We start from the raw sequence: 22,174 nt of genomic DNA on the forward strand, positions 1-22,174 counted from the left end.
ATATGAATCCGATCCCAGATTTTTGAAATATTGATATTAAAGACGCTGTAAAGCGTCTTCGGCAACTTGAGCATGGCCGGGAATTACGTGTTTAAGCGTTTCCCGGCACCCAAAGTGTTAAAAGTTATCAGAAATCTAATTGAATCAGAAAATCAGTGGCAATACCCAACCCTATTATTATTATTATTATTATTATTATTATTATTATTATTATTATTATTATTATTATTATTATTATTATTATTATTATTAATAATATTATTATTATTGTTGTTGTTGTTGTTGTTGTTGTTGTTGTTGTTGTTGTTGTTGTTATTACTACTAATAATAATACTCTAACTGTGACACTGACGCCTGACTCTCACCGTGACCCTCAGGTTCTGGAGTACGCCATCGAGGCCGACCAGCTAATCGACCGCTACGAGTCGCTGGCGTCGGAGCTGCTGCAGTGGATCGAGCAGACGATCCTGACGCTCAACGACCGCCAGCTGGCCAACTCCCTGCACGCCGTGCAGAACCAGCTCCAGGCCTTCAACTCCTACCGCACCGTCGAGAAGCCCCCCAAGTGAGTCACGTTCACCCTCGTTACTGTAGAGAGAAGCCCCCCAAGTGAGTCACGTTCACCCTCGTTACTGTAGAGAGAAGCCCCCCAAGTGAGTCACGTTCACCCTCGTTACACCAGAGAGAAGCCCCCCAGGTGAGTCACGTTCACCCTCGTTACACCAGAGAGAAGCCCCCCAGGTGAGTCACGTTCACCCTCGTTACTGTAGAGAGAAGCCCCCCAGGTGAGTCATGTTCACCCTCGTTACTGTAGAGAGAAGCCCCCCAAGTGAGTCACGTTCACCCTCGTTACACCAGAGAGAAGCCCCCCAGGTGAGTCACGTTCACCCTTGTTACTGTAGAGAGAAGCCCCCCAAGTGAGTCATGTTTACCCTCGTTACTGTAGAGAGAAGCCCCCCAAGTGAGTCACGTTTACCCTCGTTACACCAGAGAGAAGCCCCCCAAGTGAGTCATGTTTACCCTCGTTACTGTAGAGAGAAGCCCCCCAAGTGAGTCATGTTCACCCTCGTTACACCAGAGAGAAGCCCCCCAAGTGAGTCATGTTCACCCTCGTTACACCAGAGAGAAGCCCCCCAAGTGAGTCATGTTCACCCTCGTTACTGTAGAGAGAAGCCCCCCAAGTGAGTCATGTTTACCCTCGTTACTGTAGAGAGAAGCCCCCCAAGTGAGTCATGTTTACACTCGTTACACCAGAGAGAAGCCCCCCAAGTGAGTCATGTTTACACTCGTTACACCAGAGAGAAGCCCCCAAGTGAGTCATGTTCACCCTCGTTACTGTAGAGAGAAGCCCCCCAAGTGAGTCATGTTTACACTCGTTACACCAGAGAGAAGCCCCCCAAGTGAGTCATGTTCACCCTCGTTACACCAGAGAGAAGCCCCCCAAGTGAGTCATGTTCACCCTCGTTACTGTAGAGAGAAGCCCCCCAAGTGAGTCATGTTCACCCTCGTTACACCAGAGAGAAGCCCCCCAAGTGAGTCATGTTCACCCTCGTTACTGTAGAGAGAAGCCCCCCAAGTGAAAAATTCAAATATGAGGAAGATAAACAAAGGTGCAGATGAGGGTCTGTTTGAACCCTGTGTGTAACCAGATGTGGTGTGTGTTGTGTGTGTGTGTGTGTGTGTGTGTGTGTGTGTGTGTGTGTGTGTGTTTAGGTTCACAGAGAAAGGCAACCTGGAGGTTCTTCTCTTCACCATCCAGAGCAAGATGAGAGCCAACAACCAGAAGGTCTACATTCCCCGGGAGGGGAAGCTCATCTCTGAGATCAACAAGGTCTGGAGCTCGTCAGGGAATAGACACCTCGTTGTTAACCCAGACAGATGATTCTTTATTTTTTTTTTTTTTTTTTTGGTCTTTTTCCCCCTCCATTTTCCTCCGATTTTCTCCCATCCCAATGTTAGTCGTATGCCAATTCCCAGTCCCTTCCTGGTCGCTGCGCACTTACCCCCCACAGTCAGATCATCTGGGAGAGTGGAGGCTACCACGTGCTTCCTCCGACACACGTCCAGCCAATCACCGCTTCTTTTCACCTGGCAGCGCGGATTCTCATTGAGAGGGCGTAGCGTGTGGGAGGACCACACTATCCCCCTCACGTCCAATCCGCGCTTAGCAGGCGCCCCGACCGAACTGTAGGAGTCGCTGTTTACAACGACCCGGACCCACCCCGCCAGCTTCTCCCACCCTCTGATACAGCCAATTGTATCAGTGCAGACGGCCAGCCAAGCTGGTGACAACCCCGGAGCTGTGAGCTGGATTCGAACAGGCAAATCCAGCTCAGCTCCGGGGCTGGTGACGAACGCAATCTCCGCTCGGCCACCTAACCGCCTGATGATTCTTTATTCTTAACACAATGGCGCCCAAGGACGGATATATCCGTGTTTCGAATCCATGCTTAATGGACAGAAGGACGGATATATCCGTGGCAAGTTGTTTTGGCTTTTATTCCATTTTAATAACCTATTCAAGGTCGCCGAGCGGCACTGCAGATTTACCCTACTCTTTGAAGCCAGATCCTCTTAGGGGCGCTGTATCGATAATGCAGTGTTCCCTGTGGCAGAAGCTTTTTTTTTTTTTTTGGATCTCTAATGTAGTTTTCTACTCACCGAGCGCTATTGTCTGTTGCACGGAATACGTTTTGGATCTCTCTTAACTCCTCTGTTCTGATTGGCCGGCAGGCGTGGGAGCGGCTGGAGAAGGCGGAGCACGAGCGCGAGCTGGCGCTGAGGAACGAGCTGATTCGCCAGGAGAAGCTGGAGATGCTGGCGGCTCGCTTCGACCGCAAGGCCGCCATGAGGGAGACCTGGCTGAGCGAGAACCAGCGACTGGTCTCTCAGGTGAGATGTTCTGTCAGAGAGACGGGGCTGAGTGAGAACCAGAGACTGTTTTGCTCCCAAAATATGTTTTATTAATTAAAATAAGCTGGTGGCAGAATAACAAGAGCCGGTTAAAACATTATCGGGGTTATTATCGGTAGATTATCATCTGCAGCGTGCAGGGTATTGAAAAGTGTACGTGTTAAGAAGGTCTTCTGGAAACCGGCAACCCTGATTATACTGACACCAGTTGATCAGAATCGGAATCAGAAAGGTCTTTATTATAGTATAATAACTATAGTAGTTTACACATACAAGGAATTTGCTTTGGTCATTTGATGCGACATTACCAAATCAAATTCCTTGTATGTCTAAACTACTTAGTGGACATCGGCGTCCTGGTTTACCCCGAGTCTCCCCGTCCCTGACGTCTTCACGTTCCTCCCTCCCGCAGGACAACTTCGGCACGGACCTGGGCGCGGTGGAGGCGGCCACGCGCAAACACGAGGCCATCGAGACGGACATCGGGGCGTACGGGGAGCGCGTGGCGGCGGTGGAGGCCGTGGCGGTGGAGCTGGAGGCGGAGAGATACCACGACGTGCGGCGCGTCCTGGCGAGGCGCGACAACGTGCTGCGGCTCTGGGAATACCTGAAGGAGCTGCTGGCGGCGCGGCGGGAGAGGCTGCACGCCCACCGGGACCTGCAGAGGCTGCTGCAGGAGATGAGATACATCATGGACTGGATGGGAGACATGAAGGTGGGTTCTGTCACGGGTCAAGGGGTCAGGGGTCAAGGGTCAGGGGTCAGGGAGAGGCTGCTGCAGGAGATGAGATACATCATGGACTGGATGGGAGACATGAAGGTGGGTTCTGTCACGGGTCAAGGGGTCAAGGGTCAGGGGTCAAGGGTCAGGGAGAGGCTGCTGCAGGAGATGAGATACATCATGGACTGGATGGGAGACATGAAGGTGGGTTCTGTCACGGGTCAAGGGGTCAGGGGTCAAGGGTCAGGGAGAGGCTGCTGCAGGAGATGAGATACATCATGGACTGGATGGGAGACATGAAGGTGGGTTCTGTCACGGGTCAAGGGGTCAGGGGTCAAGGGTCAGGGGTCAGGGAGAGGCTGCTGCAGGAGATGAGATACATCATGGACTGGATGGGAGACATGAAGGTGGGTTCTGTCACGGGTCAAGGGGTCAAGGGTCAGGGGTCAAGGGTCAGGGAGAGGCTGCTGCAGGAGATGAGATACATCATGGACTGGATGGGAGACATGAAGGTGGGTTCTGTCACGGGTCAAGGGGTCAAGGGTCAGGGGTCAGGGAGAGGCTGCTGCAGGAGATGAGATACATCATGGACTGGATGGGAGACATGAAGGTGGGTTCTGTCACGGGTCAAGGGTCAGGGGTCAGGGGTCAGGGAGAGGCTGCTGCAGGAGATGAGATACATCATGGACTGGATGGGAGACATGAAGGTGGGTTCTGTCACGGGTCAAGGGGTCAGGGGTCAAGGGTCAAGGGTCAGGGAGAGGCTGCTGCAGGAGATGAGATACATCATGGACTGGATGGGAGACATGAAGGTGGGTTCTGTCACGGGTCAAGGGGTCAAGGGTCAAGGGTCAGGGAGAGGCTGCTGCAGGAGATGAGATACATCATGGACTGGATGGGAGACATGAAGGTGGGTTCTGTCACGGGTCAAGGGGTCAAGGGTCAGGGGTCAGGGAGAGGCTGCTGCAGGAGATGAGATACATCATGGACTGGATGGGAGACATGAAGGTGGGTTCTGTCACGGGTCAAGGGGTCAAGGGTCAGGGGTCAATGGTCAGGGAGAGGCTGCTGCAGGAGATGAGATACATCATGGACTGGATGGGAGACATGAAGGTGGGTTCTGTCACGGGTCAAGGGGTCAGGGGTCAAGGGTCAGGGAGAGGCTGCTGCAGGAGATGAGATACATCATGGACTGGATGGGAGACATGAAGGTGGGTTCTGTCACGGGTCAAGGGTCAAGGTCACCTGGGGGCGTCAGTGGCTCGGGAGGTAGAGCGGTCGTCTGTGTGATCGGAAGGTTCCCGGTTCGATTCCCGCTCCTCCCGGGCAGCGTGTCGATGTGTCCTTGAGCAAGACACTTAACCCCTAACTGCTCCCCATGAGCCGGTCGGCACCTTGCACGGTCGCCTCCGCCGTCGGTGTGTGAATGTGTGAGTGAGTGGGTGGGTAAGATGTGAGGAACAAATTGTAAAGCGCTTTGGATAAAAGAGTTATATAAATGCACCGTTTACCTTTATTTATACAGCACATGTAAAACCAACCGAAGTTGCACCAAAAGTGCTTCACAGTATAAAGAAACAGACGAATGCAAAATACAATATAAAATGCACAAGTCAATACATTACAATAAATACACACTGAATAGTCACAACAGGACCAGGGATGTATGGCTTAACAAAAAAAGCCAATGAAAACAAGTGAGTTTTCGGCTGCAACTTAAAAATCTCTGGACTATTCCACAGCTTGATGGCCTTGAGCCTTTAGCCGAGACCTTGGGACATCTAGACGTTGATAGTATCTCCAAAGAGGTACAGATTGGGGCCGGGAAAATATCAACCACTAGGGGCAGCAAAGTGACCATGTGTTTAGTTACTCTGTACTAAGAGTATATCCGGCAGTGTTGTACTCTGGCTCAGTTCTCACTGGCGTTTGTCCTCTTGTAATAAATACAATGATGATAATCTACTGTGTGCTCTCTCTCTCTTTCTGCTCTCCGTCTCTCTGCTCTCTCTGCTCTCTTTTTCTCTCTGCTCTCTCTCTCTCTCTCCCCCTCTCTCTGTCTCTCTCCCTCTCTCCCCCCCCCCCCCCCTCCAGGGCCGTCTGCTGTCCCAGGACAGTGGGAAGCACCTGCACGACGTGGAGGACCTCCTGCAGACCCACACGCTGGTGGAGGCGGACATCTCTGCCCAGGCGGAGAGGATCAAGGTGGTGCAGGGCGCGGCGCAGCGCTTCACCTCCTACGAGCAAGGTGAGGCGTTTACGGAGGTCCGGTCCGGTCAAGTCAGCTTTATTTTTATAGCACATTTACAAATGACCAAAGTGCTTCACAGGTAGGACATGATAAAAAACACATACAAGCAGTAACAAGTAAAAATACACTAAAATTACAGAAAAAGGTATTGTACATTTAAGAAAACAAGAGCAAGGTGCATAAGGTGTATAAAAGAGACAAGAGATTAGATAAAAGGTTCCAGGGTAACAGCAAAACGTGGCAGGCTAACTCTGGTCAAAGGCCAGGGAAAAGAGGTGCGTTTTAATAAGCAGCTATTTAAAAGCCTCTAGGCTCTGGGCAGATCTTATGTGGGGGGGGGGGGGGGGGGGGGGGGCTGTTCCAGAGCCGGGGGGCAGCAGCAGCGAAGGCTCTGTCTCCCCTGGTGTTGAGCCTGGTCCTGGGCACCTCCAGCAGCAGCTGGTCTCTCTCTCTCTCTCTCTTTCTGCTCTCTCTCTATGTCTCTCTCTATGTCTCTCTCTATGTCTATGTCTCTCTCTATCGCTCGCTCTCTCTCTCTCTCTCTCTCTCTCTCTCTCTCTCTCTCTCTCTCTCTCTCTCTCTCTCTCTATGTCTCTCTCTCTCTATGAACTCTCAGCAGTTCAGGTTCATCGATCGAACGGATCGGAAAAAGTAAATAAATGAGAACCTCTGTCCCCCCCGAGCTCTTCCTAAGGTCTAGATAGATAAATAGTAGGGATGGGCATTTGAAGGAAAAATCCAGATAGATTGATCACATGATATACTCGATTAACACATTGACCGCCAATCACGTTGTACGTTTGCTGGTCATGCGAATTCTGCCAAGCCACGGCGTACAACGTTATTGAGATCATATTTCATTTTTTCTCCATGGTATTCATAATTCCGCCACCCAGCCTCTGCTGAGACAGTAGGACTCTGCACAACAGTGCAACGCTTCAATACCGCCGCCTGGTGGATGATCGGGCGAGTTACAACCGGAAATGGATCTGGTGATCTCTGCATCTGGGAAATCCGTCCGGCAGTCACATATTGTTGCGGGACTCTAGACACACATCCGTGTATATGGATCGCTGCCATAACTCAATAATCTATATGATTTGGGCGTTTATTGCGCCATACAAACCGGAAATGGATCTAGTCAATCGACGTCAAATAAGTGGGATCTTTTTCCTCCAGTCTCATCGGCGAACGGTAAGAGGACAGTAACGTTATTTTCAAGACGATTGTACATTTCTTTATTTACAAACCATCTGATCAATAAATCAACCCATACTACATAAAGCATTTACTGACAATCACGGAATTATAAACAACCCCCCCCCCCCGTTCATCTGCGCATGATCAGTCATAACGTTTAGGATCATGTACAGTTGAAATTTTTAATATAGCGTGTATCGGCAACAAACGGCAGTTGATAATCGATATATGCGTTTATGCCTATAACTCACGTTCTAGGAATGACTGCAGACAACGATAAAAACATATTTATATTCTAGACGGTATTTTTGGAAGAATCTATGAATGAAAAAGTATAACGCTCCTACATCCTGAACGATAGATAATCGATGTTGAATGGGCCATAGTAATGTCAATTTAGCAATACAATTTAAAAAGTTATAGCCCTGCAAAGAAGGTGAACATCTCCATAGGCTTATACTGGTGGCAGTGATCATACATTGATGGATAGAAGCGTGGCAGTCAATGTGTTAATCGTGGAGAACAACAAAATATTCTCTCTTTACTTTTTTTTTTATTATTAAAACTTAATTTTGTTCATTCACGTATGTTCAATTAAACCAACAAACAGTTATAATCTTACACATACATGTGAAACAAATATATATATATATATATAAAAAAATAAATCATAAAAATTATTTATAATTTAAGATAGAGTTTTCTCATAGCCACGAGTAATCGATTAATCACGTCCATCCCTAATAGATAGGATACTTTATTAATCCCCTTGGGGAAATAAATCCTCTGTCCGCTCCTCAGTGTACAAGCCGTGTGAGCCGGCCCTGGTCAGCGAGAAGGTGTCCCTGCTGGGCGGCGCCTACGAGGAGCTGGGCCGGCTGGCCGCGGAGCGCCGGGCGCGGCTGGAGGACTCGCGCCGCCTCTGGCAGTTCCTGTGGGAGCTGGGTGAGGAGGCGGCCTGGATCCGCGAGCAGGAGCAGATCCTGGCGGGCGGGGACTGCGGCCGCGACCTCACCTCCGCGCTGCACCTGCTCAGCAAGCACGAGGCCTTCCAGGACGAGATGGCCGCCCGCTACGGGCCCCTGAGCAACAGCATCGCCTCCGGGGATGTGCTGGTGGACGAGGGGCACTCCGGAGCCCTGGAGGTCACAGAGAGGATCCAGGACATCCGTGCCCAGTGGGCCCATCTGGAGGAGGTGAGTCCAGTGTAGCAACAGAACCTGAGTCCAGTGTAGCAACAGAACCTGAGTCCAGTGTAGCAACAGAACCTGAGTCCAGTGTAGCAACAGAACCTGGGTCCAGTGTAGCAACAGAACCTGAGTCCAGTGTAGCAACAGAACCTGGGTCCAGTGTAGCAACAGAACCTGAGTCCAGTGTAGCAACAGAACCTGAGTCCAGTGTAGCAACAGAACCTGAGTCCAGTGTAGCAACAGAACCTGGAGGTGAGTCCAGTGTAGCAACAGAACCTGGAGGAGCTGAGTCTCCAGCAACAGAACCTGAGAAACACCCTGTTTGCTGGGATCATGGGCTCTACAGAGATAATAGTAGTCTCTGTCTTTCATTGGTCTACTTGTTGCTCTTGTAGCTCTGTGGTTACAGCAAGGCACTAACACTGCCGGGGTTAGGGGTTCCATTCCCTGTGTAGCTCAATGGGTAGTACTTGAGGGGGTTCCACAGGGTTCTTGAGGGGGTTCCACAGGGGAGGGGGTTCCACAGGGTTCTTGAGGGGGTTCCACATGATTCTTGAGGGGGTTCCACAGAGTTCTTGAGGGGGTTCCACAGGGTTCTTGAGGGGGTTCCACAGAGTTCTTGAGGGGGTTCCACAGAGTTCTTGAGGGGGTTCCACAGGGTCCCTAGAAAGATGGTAAATAGTTAAAGGTAATTAGTCCATGGAGAGAATATATAGGACACTTTGGACCAACGCGCCCCCCCCCCCCCCCCCCCTCTGTCCTCCAGACCTCCCAGCAGAGGGAGCAGAGGCTGCAGGACTCCGTGGCGCTGCACCAGTTCCAGACGGATGCCAACGACATGGAGGCCTGGATCATGGAGACGTTCCGCCAGGTGTCCAGCCAGGAGGTCGGCCACGACGAGTTCTCCACCCAGACGCTGGCTCGCAAACAGAGGGAGGTGGAGGAGGAGGTCCAGGCCCACCGGCCGCTCATCGACTCCCTGCACGAGCAGGTCCTGGCCCTGCCTCAGGCCTACGTGCACATCCCCGAGGTCTGTCTGGGTTCTACATCGTCACTAACTAGTAGGGCTGTCACATTATTTTTGAATTTAATTTCGAATTTACATAAAAACACGAGATTCGAACTTGAAGGGAGAAATTCGAATTTGAAAAAATAAAATTAATTTGAATTTTTTATAATAATAATAATAATATTATTATTGGAAAAAGAAAACGGTCATATAGGTGAGACTGTGCTGAAAATAATGATACCAAACATATAGCTAATATAACTATAACTAATACCATGGTAAAAGAAAGTAGCCAAAACTTTGAAAATAGCTTAGAATCTTTTTAGGTTTAGGTTATTCTTTTAATTTTTCTTTTTTACTGAAATTCGAATTCGAACTTGTCTACAATTCTGCAACGCATTTCGAATTTGATTTTTTGTTAAAGTGACAGCCCTCATTCTTTTATTCTGTTATTCAGTTAGCCACTCTGACAGTGAACATCAAATAAAAATTGTATTACCTATATTTACGTCTTCCTACTTTTACCCTGCCCATACCTGTACCTCCCCTCCCCCCTCCCCCCTCCCCCATGCTGCTATAATGCCTGAATTTCCCCAAGGGGATCAATAAAGGAATAAGATAAGATATTCCTTTATTGATCCCCTTGGGGGAAATCCGGGCATCATAGCAGCATGGGGGAGGGGGGAGGGGGGGAGCAGGAAGAACACAGGAAGCAGACAAACACCAGCAACAGTCAGAACACAGGAAGCAGACAAACACCAGCAACAGTCAGAACACAGGAAGCAGACAAACACCAGCAACAGTCAGAACACAGGAAGCAGACAAACACCAGCAACAGTCAGAACACGGTGAGCTTCAGCACCTTATCTCTGAAGTGACCGTGACACGTGGGCCTCTGCTCTCCGCCGCCCCCTGCAGGTGGACGGCCGCCTGCCCACCATCGAGCGGCGGTATGACGAGCTGGCCACCCTGTCGGCGTCGCGCCGCCAGGCCCTGGAGGGCGCCCTGGCCCTGTACCGCATGTTCAGCGAGGCGGACGCCTGCCAGCTGTGGGTGGGGGAGCGGGAGCAGTGGCTCCACGGCCTGGACATCCCCACCAAGCTGGAGGACCTGGAGGTGGTGCAGCAGAGGTCAGAGGTCGCTCCCCGTTGTCTCACCGGTTCAGTTTGGTTTGAGGGTTTCCTTTTAGTTTCTTTCTCCTGGAATAGTATTCACCAATTAAGTTTTATAGTTTTGACACGTGTGTAACGGATCAGCTTTATTTTTTGTCGGAGTGCCCCTTTAAAGGAGCTATAGATTAAATTCAGCCACTAGATGTCGCACTAGAGCACCAGCATGTCATTTGTCCAATCGGGTTCATTCCACGTGGGGAAATGGGAGGTAGGGAGGAGATACATGCAACATGTAAACAACAACATTCATTTTGGACCTGCACATTTTTTTTCATGATACACTTTAATCAATAATATATTTTTGGGAAAAGCGATCATTTTATTCTGCACCTTTCTAAAAGCTCTGTGGGTGTATTATTGTTTTTAAATGATTACTCTACATAAAAATGTTATCTAGGGCACCTTTGACAGTGGGTGTATTTGTTGCAGTAAGATGGTAATACAGGTATATCTGGGTGTATTTGTTGCAGTAAGATGGTAATACAGGTATATCTGGGTGTATTTGTTGCAGTAAGATGGTAATACAGGTATATCTGGGTGTATTTGTTGCAGTAAGATGGTAATACAGGTATATCTGGGTGTATTTGTTGCAGTAAGATGGTAATACAGGTATATGTGGGTATGTTGGCTCTGCTCTTTTGGGCACCCCCTGCATTTAGGCTTGTTTTGAATTGTAGTCTGTTCCTTTTCTTTGCCAGAATCACGTTCACACCTACATTTCTAGTCTCTAAAACAGCATTGTGGCCTTGTTAGCGTCCCTACATGAAAGGGGATATATTTTGGTGAATGGGGTTTGCCTGTCTGAGATGTTTTTAGGCACATAATGCGCTCCTTGCTGTTTGGCCAGAGTTTGAAGTCTTCAGATTAACAAGCCTTAACAAGATGGTCACAATCACTTCCCCTCTATGATGGGATTAATGGGATGAATTAGCTTCCATTAATTAATTAGCTGTCCTTCTTGGAGCACGGACACTGCTTATCTAATGCACTGCCCAGCTTGTAAAGGTATTACTCTAAAGTGTGGGGTAGTCAGGAACACTGCTTATCTAATGTACTGCCCAGCTTGTAAAGGTGTTTACTCTAAAGTTTGGGGTAGTCAAGCAGGGAAGGACATAATGCATTTAAGATAAATAAGTTTGATTTGAAATGCTTCTAGCCACGAGCAAAATGTGTTAAATATCAAATAATGTGTGTGGTCGCAGGTTTGAAACCCTGGAGCCAGAGATGAATAACCTGGGCACGCGCATCACCGACGTGAACCAGGCGGCAGAGCAGCTCCTGGGCGCCGATAACTGTAGCAAGGAGCAGATCCACCAGACACAAGACCAGCTGAACAACAGGTCAGTTTATTACAGTATGATCCACCAGACACAAGACCAGCTGAACAACAGGTCAGTTTATTACAGTATGATCCACCAGACACAAGACCAGCTGAACAACAGGTCAGTTTATTACAGTATGATCCACCAGACACAAGACCAGCTGAACAACAGGTCAGTTTATTACGGTATGATCCACCAGACACAAGACCAGCTGAACAACAGGTCAGTTTATTACAGTATGATCCACCAGACACAAGACCAGCTGAACAACAGGTCAGTTTATTACGGTATGATCCACCAGACACAAGACCAGCTGAACAACAGGTCAGTTTATTACAGTATGATCCACCAGACACAAGACCAGCTGAACAACAGGTCAGTTTATTACAGTATGATCCATTATGACACAAGACCAGCTGAACAACAGGTCAGTTTATTACAGTATGATCCATTATGACACAAGACCAGCTGAACAACAGGTCAGTTTATTACAGTATGATCCACCAGACACAAGACCAGCTGAACAACAGGTCAGTTTATTACAGTATGATCCACCAGACACAGGACCAGCTCAACAACAGGTCAGTTTATTACAGTATGATCCACCAGACACCATCCACCAGCTCAACAACAGGTCAGTTTATTACAGTATGATCCATTATGACTAGGGATGTCCGATGTTATCATTAAAATGTAATATCGAAAATTATCTGTATCGGGTTTCAATTTTCTTTTACATTTATTTAACCTTTATTTACCCAGGCAAGCAAGTAAGAACAAATTCTTATTTTATTTATTGTCAAAAGTATGCATAATGTTGTGTTAATTCCATGACAAGAGATATGTAATGTTAATTACCTGAAATTAGTCTGTTTTTTGGGGGGGGAAACCCTGCATATATTGGTATCGGTTGATATCGGTATCGGAAATTAAGAGTTGGACAATATCGGGATATCTGTAAAAAAGCCAATATCGAACATCTCTATTTATTACATTATGATCCACCAGGTCACCAGGTTTGAAGAGCCTCTCACAACATTGTGAATTAATGAACACATTTAATTTGCTGAGGTTCCTATAGAGAGATGGAGGATGTTCATTTGTTACCTTGTTGAGGAATATCATCGTATATTTATGTATATACTGTATATTTTACAAATGCTTACAAATTACCTTATGAATTGAAAATGGGGGACCCTGATGTAAACAAGACGAAAGTCTTTCTCTGGTCTGCATCCAGAGATGACAATATCGAACATCCCTAGTCCTAACCCTAACCACATGCTGCACTATTGGACACACGCACACAATGCATGTCTTCTGAGTCTGTCCCTGGTGGCTCTGTCCCCACAGGTGGAAGGAGTTCCAGGTGCTGGCGGGCCAGAAGAAGCAGGCGCTGGAGTCGGCCCTGAACATCCAGAACTACCACCTGGAGTGTAACGAGATCCAGACCTGGATGAGGGAGAAGACCAAGGTGATCGAGTCGACACAGAGCCTGGGCAACGACCTGGCCGGAGTCATGGCCCTGCAGCGCAAACTCACCGGCATGGAGCGAGACCTGGAGGCCATCCAGGTACACAGGCGGGAGGGGGGAGAGACGTGGAGGGTTAGGGGGCAGGGGGCGAGACCTGGAGGGTTAGGGGGCAGGGGGCGAGACATGGAGGGTTAGGGGGCAGGGGGAGGAGGAGAGACCTGGAGGGTTAGGGGGCAGGGGGAGGAGGAGAGACCTGGAGGGTTAGGGGGCAGGGGGAGGAGGAGAGACCTGGAGGGTTAGGGGGGAGGGGGAGGAGGAGAGACCTGGAGGGTTAGGGGGCAGGGGGAGGAGGAGAGACCTGGAGGGTTAGGGGGCAGGGGGAGGAGGAGAGACCTGGAGGGTTATGGGGCAGGGGGAGGAGGAGAGACATGGAGGGTTAGGGGGCAGGGGGAGGAGGAGAGACCTGGAGGGTTAGGGGGCAGGGGGCGAGACCTGGAGGGTTAGGGGGGAGGGGGAGGAGGAGAGACCTGGAGGGTTAGGGGGGAGGGGAAGGAGGAGAGACCTGGAGGGTTAGGGGGCAGGGGGAGGAGGAGAGACATGGAGGGTTAGGGGGGAGGGGAAGGAGGAGAGACCTGGAGGGTTAGGGGGCAGGGGGAGGAGGAGAGACATGGAGGGTTAGGGGGCAGGGGGAGGAGGAGAGACCTGGAGGGTTAGGGGGCAGGGGGCGAGACCTGGAGGGTTAGGGGGGAGGGGGAGGAGGAGAGACCTGGAGGGTTAGGGGGCAGGGGGAGGAGGAGAGACCTGGAGGGTTAGGGGGCAGGGGGAGGAGGAGAGACCTGGAGGGTTAGGGGGCAGGGGGAGGAGGAGAGACCTGGAGGGTTAGGGGGCAGGGGGAGGAGGAGCTACCTGGAGGGTTAGGGGGCAGGGGGAGGAGGAGCTACCTGGAGGGTTAGGGGGCAGGGGGAGGAGGAGCTACCTGGAGGGTTAGGGGGCAGGGGGAGGAGGAGCTACCTGGAGGGTTAGGGGGCAGGGGGAGGAGGAGAGACCTGGAGGGTTAGGGGGCAGGGGGAGGAGGAGCTACCTGGAGGGTTAGGGGGCAGGGGGCGAGACCTGGAGGGTTAGGGGGCAGGGGGAGGAGGAGAGACCTGGAGGGTTAGGGGGCAGCGGGAGGAGGAGAGACCTGGAGGGTTAGGGGGCAGCGGGAGGAGGAGAGACATGGAGGGTTAGGGGGCAGGGGGCGAGACATGGAGGGTTAGGGGGGAGGGGGAGGAGGAGAGACCTGGATGGTTAGGGGGCAGGGGAAGGAGGAGAGACCTGGAGGGTTAGGGGGCAGGGCGAGGAGGAGAGACCTGGATGGTTAGGGGGCAGGGGAAGGAGGAGAGACCTGGAGGGTTATGGGGCAGGGGGCGAGACCTGGAGGGTTAGGGGGCAGGGGGAGGAGGAGAGACCTGGAGGGTTAGGGGGCAGGGGAAGGAGGAGAGACCTGGAGGGTTAGGGGGCAGGGCGAGGAGGAGAGACCTGGATGGTTAGGGGGCAGGGGAAGGAGGAGAGACCTGGAGGGTTAGGGGGCAGGGGGCGAGACCTGGAGGGTTAGGGGGGAGGGGGAGGAGGAGAGACCTGGAGGGTTAGGGGGGAGGGGGAGGAGGAGAGACCTGGATGGTTAGGGGGCAGGGGAAGGAGGAGAGACCTGGAGGGTTAGGGGGCAGGGGGAGGAGGAGAGACATGGAGGGTTAGGGGGCAGGGGGAGGAGGAGAGACCTGGAGGGTTAGGGGGCAGGGGGCGAGACCTGGAGGGTTAGGGGGGAGGGGGAGGAGGAGAGACCTGGAGGGTTAGGGGGGAGGGGGAGGAGGAGAGACCTGGAGGGTTAGGGGGCAGGGGGAGGAGGAGAGACATGGAGGGTTAGGGGGCAGGGGGAGGAGGAGAGACCTGGAGGGTTAGGGGGCAGGGGGAGGAGGAGAGACCTGGAGGGTTAGGGGGCAGCGGGAGGAGGAGAGACATGGAGGGTTAGGGGGCAGGGGGCGAGACATGGAGGGTTAGGGGGGAGGGGAGGAGGAGAGACCTGGAGGGTTAGGGGGCAGGGGGAGGAGGAGAGACCTGGAGGGTTAGGGGGCAGGGGGAGGAGGAGAGACCTGGAGGGTTAGGGGGCAGGGGGAGGAGGAGAGACCTGGAGGGTTAGGGGGCAGGGGGAGGAGGAGAGACCTGGAGGGTTAGGGGGCAGGGGGAGGAGGAGAGACCTGGAGGGTTAGGGGGCAGGGGGAGGAGGAGAGACCTGGAGGGTTAGGGGGCAGGGGAGGAGGAGCTACCTGGAGGGTTAGGGGGCAGGGGGAGGAGGAGCTACCTGGAGGGTTAGGGGGCAGGGGGAGGAGGAGCTACCTGGAGGGTTAGGGGGCAGGGGGAGGAGGAGCTACCTGGAGGGTTAGGGGGCAGGGGGAGGAGGAGCTACCTGGAGGGTTAGGGGGCAGGGGGAGGAGGAGAGACCTGGAGGGTTAGGGGGCAGGGGGAGGAGGAGAGACCTGGAGGGTTAGGGGGCAGGGGGAGGAGGAGCTACCTGGAGGGTTAGGGGGCAGGGGGAGGAGGAGAGACCTGGAGGGTTAAGGGGCAGGGGGAGGAGGAGCTACCTGGAGGGTTAGGGGGCAGGGGGGTGCGACCTGGAGGTTCCTGGAGGACCATGACTTCATACAGGATGTGTTTCTCCTCCACAGGGCAAGCTGGACGACCTGAGGTACGAGGCGGAGAAGCTGGCCCGGGAGCACCCTGACCAGGCGCAGGAGATCCAGGCGCGCCTGACGGGCGTCCAGGAGGTGTGGGAGGAGCTGAACGCCACCATGAAGCGGCGCGAGGAGTCGCTGGGCGAGGCCAGCAAGCTGCAGGGCTTCCTGCGGGACCTGGACGACTTCCAGTCCTGGCTGTCGCGCACGCAGACGGCTGTGGCCTCCGAGGACATCCCCACCTCGCTGCCTGAGGCCGAGGCCCTGCTGGTGCAGCACGAGGGCATCAAGAGCGAGGTGGACAACTACAAGGAGGACTACGAGAGGATGCGCGCCGTGGGGGAGGAGGTGACGCAGGGCCAGACGGACGCCCAGCACATGTTCCTGGGCCAGCGGCTGCAGGCGCTCGACACCGGCTGGCACGAGCTGCGCCGCATGTGGGAGAACCGGCACAGCCTGCTGGCCCAGGCCTTCGACTTCCAGACCTTCCTGAGGGACGGCAAGCAGGCGGAGGCCTTCCTCGGCAGCCAGGTGAGGAGTGTATAAATGAGAAGCATGTTTAGATTTTTGAGTGTTAATTTTTTTTTATAAAAATTTACGTATATCGAACCGAACCGAAAACCGTGACCCCAAAACCGTGATACGAACCGAACCGTCCATTTTGTGAACCGTCCCACCCCTAGTAAATACTCATGTAAATCATTGTTTCGTTGTACGTATTGTGTATATCGTTTATAACGTTATTGTTTTTACGCAACGTCAGTAGCCAAGTGTGACCGGTGTAAATGGTTCTGCGTTGTGTTTCAGTTATGCCAGGACTCCGCTTTGTTGAACACAGGTTTATTTCTTTCTCTCAGCCTGTACAATCAAGCAAACAAACACAAACACCCCCCTCCGCCCCCAAGTGACACTGGCACAATAATAACAATGACACTGGCAAGAATTCTGCACTGGGACTGACCTGGAACTCTGCACTACACTTTTTTTTTTATCCACTTTTTCTCCCATTTTCTATATTTTCTCCCATCCCAATTTCGTATCATCCAATTCAACCCTCCCCTGTCACGAACGCTGTTTCTTGCCTCCCACAAGCCGGCTGCAATGTGGACTAAGTCATACATAGCACAAGTCCCCTCCGGTACTTGAGGTAACAGCAGTCGCATCTTTTCACCTGCGCAGCTCGATCTCTCAGTGGCGAGGAGTAACGCGTGGGAGGCTCACGCTGCCCCCGACACTTCCTGATTCTACTGTGCAGGCGCACCAACCGACCTGTAGGAGTCGCTGTCCACAACGCCCGATCCCCACCCATCAGTTTTCCACCCCCTAATACGGCCAATGTGTATTAGTATGAACGACCAGCTAAACTGAAAGCAATGTGGAGCGCTGGGCTCGAACAGGCAAGCCCAGCGTCTCCGTCATTCGTGGCGAGCGCCTTGCCCACTACGGCACGTAGCCGCCCATAACTCTGCACTACACTTTATACACGTTATATATATATATATATATATATATATATATATATATATATATATATATATATATATATATATATATATATATTCAAATGATAAATCCTGCACTGCACTGTCTTTGTCCTGTGTCTTGTTGTTATGTGAAAAAAAAAATATGGAAAAATGCATACTCTGTATCGCTGAGACAATGGCCAATGTGGTTACACATATGGCTTAATAAAGTGGCCTTTCTGTCTCATCAACATCACAAGAGAGCGTAACGTTATATATACAGAAATAAATGTTTTTTTTTAATACAATTTGACAATCTGAATTTCTACATTTCACTGTCTTGGCTCATATTCCACAACACGCACAAGTGACACGGATTGCAAACCTTTCTACACTCACCGAAACATGATCGACTCTGTCTCTCATGCTGGCCCTGACCGATCCGATAAGCTCTGCATAACTCCTCTACATTCCCGATTTAAAATGGTTCTCTCCTCTTTGTATACTTTTGTCCTCGCCAACAAAGTATTCTGCCAGGGAACTTATGGACACGACAGTAGACATTTGCTAACGTCTAGTATGTTTAGCTAGGTAACGTTAACGTTAGTTAGCTAGCATGGTATCAGCTGGCCGTGACGTGTTTTAGACGGCAGCAATGAACGACCAGCGTTCTACTGCCTGTAGTGTACTGGTAGGTGTAGTTCTTTTTTAACGACTAATTAAAAACATTATAACTACCTTTATTTCAACCAAAAATGCTTAAACAATAATGTTAGTGATAGAAGGGAACACATTTTGTGCAAAAATGGAAAGCTTGCCAATGTTCATGAGGCAGAATTATTATAATAGCCGATAATAAATGTTCCCAATGATAAATCGGGTGGACCTCGCGGGAAACTAAAGTGACGTCAGACTACACCTCCCTATACAGGCTCCAGCTAGTTAGCCACAAACCAACGCAAAGTCAATGGGGTCAAATTCCTGTCTGCATAAGCTGAAGCTCCACAGTTCACACCAAGTACATTTCAGTGAGAGGCAGCTTGTGCAGACAGGAGCTCGACCCCATTGACTTTGCGTTGGTTTGTATTTCCAAATATCTGGACCTAGTGTGAGGAACAGCATGGACTGAGAAAGGACTCTAAGAAGAAATAGGGCCAGTGGTTTAAATGTGCCACAAGGGCAACGATTTATAATGAACTATACGCAACATAATTAATTATTATGTCACTTTTAATGAATAATATAGTTGGCAAGCCATCAGTCTTCATGCTGCAGTATTAGCCCGGATGCCAGGTTGAAGATGTTGTACAACGCTAAGACTAAGCAAAAACAAGGAACTAAAAACAAATAAATGTTACCCGCCTTTGTCAGTAATAATTCGTCCATTTTTAACCTGTTTACCTCCCGTGTCTGGTGTAGGAGTACGTGCTGTCCCACGCTGAGATGCCCTCCAGCCTGCAGGGGGCAGAAGAAGCCATTAAGAAGCACGAGGACTTCCTCACCACCACGGAGGCCAGCGAGGAGAAGATCAGCGGCGTGGTGGAGGCGGGGCGGCGCCTCGTCAACGACCACAACGCCAACACGGACAAGATTCAGGAGAAGGCCAACTCCATCCAGGAGAGGTGAGGAGCCCAGAGGACGGGGGGGGGGGGAGACCAGGGGGGGGGGACCAGGTCATCCAGGAGAGGTGAGGAGCCCAGAGGACGGGGGGGGGGGGGGGGGAGACCAGGGGGGGGGGGGGGCAGGTCATCCAGGAGGTAGACCTCATTAATACTTCTGTCCGTTGAAGCCTTCAGACCAAGAACCTAAGATTTCACCTTGTGTGACAAAATGGGCTCAGAGGAGTGGCTCTCATTGATTCTACCGGCAGGGGATTATTATCGTGGCACCCGGCAAGCGGCCGCGTGGCGGCGTTAACGTGTCCCGCGGAGAGTTGGTGTTGTTTTCTAGACTTTTCCTTTGTTCTCTCCAGGCATGAGAAGAACAGACAGTCTGCCAACGAGCTGCTCACCAAGCTGAAGGACAACCGCGAGCTGCAGCACTTCCTCCAAGACGGACAGGAGGTACTAGATACTGTATATAACGAGCTGTACTGTGTATAACAAGCTTTACTGTGTATAACAAGCTTTACTGTGTATAACAAGCTTTACTGTGTATAACAAGCTGTACTGTGTATAACAAACTGTACTGTGTATAACAAGCTTTACTGTGTATAACAAGCTATACTGGGTATAACAAACTGCTCCTTCAATACAGGTTATCAAAAATGTGTCGTATAATCAGGGTCGTATTCGGGTCAATACGGTAATCATCTGCTGTCTCCTCCTCATCTCTTCTTCTCTTCTCCTCTCCTCTCATCTCCTCTTCTTCTCTTCTCTTCTCCTCTCTTCTCCTCTCCTCTCATCTCCTCTTCTTCTCTTTCTTCTCCTCTCATCTCCTCTCCCCCTCTCATCTCCTCTCTTCTCTTCTCCTCTCCTCTCATCTCCTCTCCTCTCATCTCCTCTTCTTCTCTTCTCCTCTCCTCCCCTCTCCTCTCCTCTCCTCTCCTCTCCTCTCCTCTCCTCTCCTCTCCTCTCCTCTCCTCTCCTCTCCTCTCCTCTCCTCTCCTCTCCTCTCCTCTCCTCTCCTCTCCTCTCCTCTCCTCCTCCTCTCCTCTCCACTCCTCTTCTCATCTCCTCTCCTCCTCTCCTCTCCTCTCCTCTTCTTCTCCTCTCCTCTCCTCCTCTTCTCATCTCCTCTTCTCTTCTCCTCTCCTCTTCTCTCATCTCCTCTCTCCGTCTCCTCTCATCTGCTGTCTCTTCTTCTCCTCTCATCTCCTCTTCTCTCTTCTCTTCTCATCTCCTCTCCTCTCTTATTCTCTCCTCTTCTCTCCTCTCTTCTCTCCTCTCCTCTCATCTTCTTCTCTCCTCTCTTCTCCTATCCTCTCTTCTCATCTCCTCTCCTCTCATCTTCTCCTCTCCTCTCTTCTCTCCTCTCTTCTCTCCTCCCTCCTTCTCTCATCCTCTCCTCTCTTCTCTCCTCCCTCCTTCTCCTCTCATCTTCTCATCTCCTCTCTTCTCTCCTCTCATCTTCTTCTCTCCTCTCTTCTCCTCTCCTCTCTTCTCATCTCCTCATCTTCTCCTCTCATCTCTTCTCTCTTCTCTTCTCCTCTCATCTCCTCTTCTCTCTTCTCTTCTCATCTCCTCTCCTCTCTTATTCTCTCCTCTTCTCTCCTCTCTTCTCTCCTCTCCTCTCATCTTCTTCTCTCCTCTCTTCTCCTATCCTCTCTTCTCATCTCATCTCCTCTCATCTTCTCCTCTCCTCTCTTCTCTCCTCTCTTCTCTCCTCCCTCCTTCTCTCATCCTCTCCTCTCTTCTCTCCTCCCTCCTTCTCCTCTCATCTTCTCATCTCCTCTCTTCTCTCCTCTCATCTTCTTCTCTCCTCTCTTCTCCTCTCCTCTCTTCTCATCTCCTCATCTTCTCCTCTCATCTCTTCTCTCTTCTCTTCTCCTCTCCTCTCCTCTCTTCTCTCCTCCCTCCTTCTCCTCTCATATTCTCCTCTCTTCTCCTCTCCTCTCTTCTCTCCTCCCTCCTTCTCCTCTCCTCTCCTCCTCTTCTCTCCTCCCTCCTTCTCCTCTCCTCTCTTCTCCTCTCCTCTCATCCTCTTCTCTCCTCCCTCCTTCTCCTCTCCTCTCCTCTTCTCTCCTCCCTCCTTCTCCTCTCCTCTCCTCTGTAGCTGACGCTGTGGATTAATGAGAAGATGCTGACGGCTCAGGACATGTCTTACGATGAAGCCAGGAACCTCCACAGCAAGTGGCAGAAGCACCAGGCCTTCATGGCTGAGCTGGCCTCCAACAAGGACTGGCTGGACAAGATCCATAAGGTGGGAGCTCTTCTTCTTCTTCTTCAGCTTCCTGCCAGTCAATCAGCATCGGTTGCTAGGGTCTTAGTTAACCAAGACTACGTCACCCATCATTGGTTGCTAGGGACTTAGTTAATCAGTCATCATTGGTTGCTAGGGACTTAGTTAATCAGTCATCATTGGTTGCTAGGGACTTAGTTAATCAAGACAACGTCACTCATCATTGGTTGCTAGGGTCCTAGTTAATCAGTCATCATTGGTTGCTAGGGACTTGATCTTTTTGGACTGATTTGTTTTCAATGCTTTTTTGTCAGAAGTTAATTAATTCATTGCTACTTTTCTGGCACCACAACAGTTTTCACAAATGTGGTCTTGTACTGTAATTAACAGTAGACCTACATGGAGTTTGCAGGTTTTTTCTTTTTTCTTTTTGTTGGAGGACAATAATGCAGATTTGTCAACTGATTTACAATTAGTCTAAATTAATTTTCTAAATTCGATTAGTTGAAGAAAACATGATTATTATTAATCATTATTATATTCCATTGGACACAGCGCTAACTCTACACCCTCCCTTGACGTGTATCTCCCTCCTCATTGGACACAGCGCTAACTCTAAACCCTCCCTCCTCATTGGACACAGCGCTAACTCTAAACCCTCCCTCCTCATTGGACACAGCGCTAACTCTAAACCCTCCCTCCTCATTGGACACAGTGCTAACTCTAAACCCTCCCTCCTCATTGGACACAGCGCTAACTCTAAACCCTCCCTCAACGTGTATCTCCCTCCTCATTGGACACAGCGCTAACTCTAAACCCTCCCTCCTCATTGGACACAGTGCTAACTCTAAACCCTCCCTCCTCATTGGACACAGCGCTAACTCTAAACCCTCCCTCCTCATTGGACACAG

The 22,174-nt window shown here is 50.8% G+C and overlaps 1 protein-coding gene across 2 annotated transcripts in view; it reads left to right on the top strand.

Annotated features, from left to right (window-relative positions):
• The window catches only part of sptbn2 (spectrin, beta, non-erythrocytic 2), a 124,519-nt gene that overhangs the window by 64,571 nt on the left and 37,774 nt on the right, over positions 1-22,174 (top strand). For both annotated transcript variants that reach the window (XM_084320646.1, XM_084320647.1), the window contains exons 8-21: positions 378-565; positions 1,714-1,831; positions 2,734-2,892; positions 3,326-3,628; positions 5,729-5,882; positions 7,887-8,281; positions 9,042-9,305; positions 10,203-10,414; positions 11,659-11,796; positions 13,132-13,351; positions 15,955-16,491; positions 18,843-19,045; positions 19,396-19,486; positions 21,138-21,284. In XM_084320646.1, coding sequence (XP_084176772.1) covers positions 378-565; positions 1,714-1,831; positions 2,734-2,892; positions 3,326-3,628; positions 5,729-5,882; positions 7,887-8,281; positions 9,042-9,305; positions 10,203-10,414; positions 11,659-11,796; positions 13,132-13,351; positions 15,955-16,491; positions 18,843-19,045; positions 19,396-19,486; positions 21,138-21,284 — 3,129 coding nt within the window. The remainder of the gene's footprint in view (positions 1-377; positions 566-1,713; positions 1,832-2,733; positions 2,893-3,325; positions 3,629-5,728; positions 5,883-7,886; positions 8,282-9,041; positions 9,306-10,202; positions 10,415-11,658; positions 11,797-13,131; positions 13,352-15,954; positions 16,492-18,842; positions 19,046-19,395; positions 19,487-21,137; positions 21,285-22,174) is intronic.

This window comes from Notolepis coatsorum (genome assembly GCF_963971535.1).
Source record: "Notolepis coatsorum genome assembly, chromosome: 8".
Taxonomy (NCBI): Eukaryota; Metazoa; Chordata; class Actinopteri; order Aulopiformes; family Paralepididae; genus Notolepis; species Notolepis coatsorum.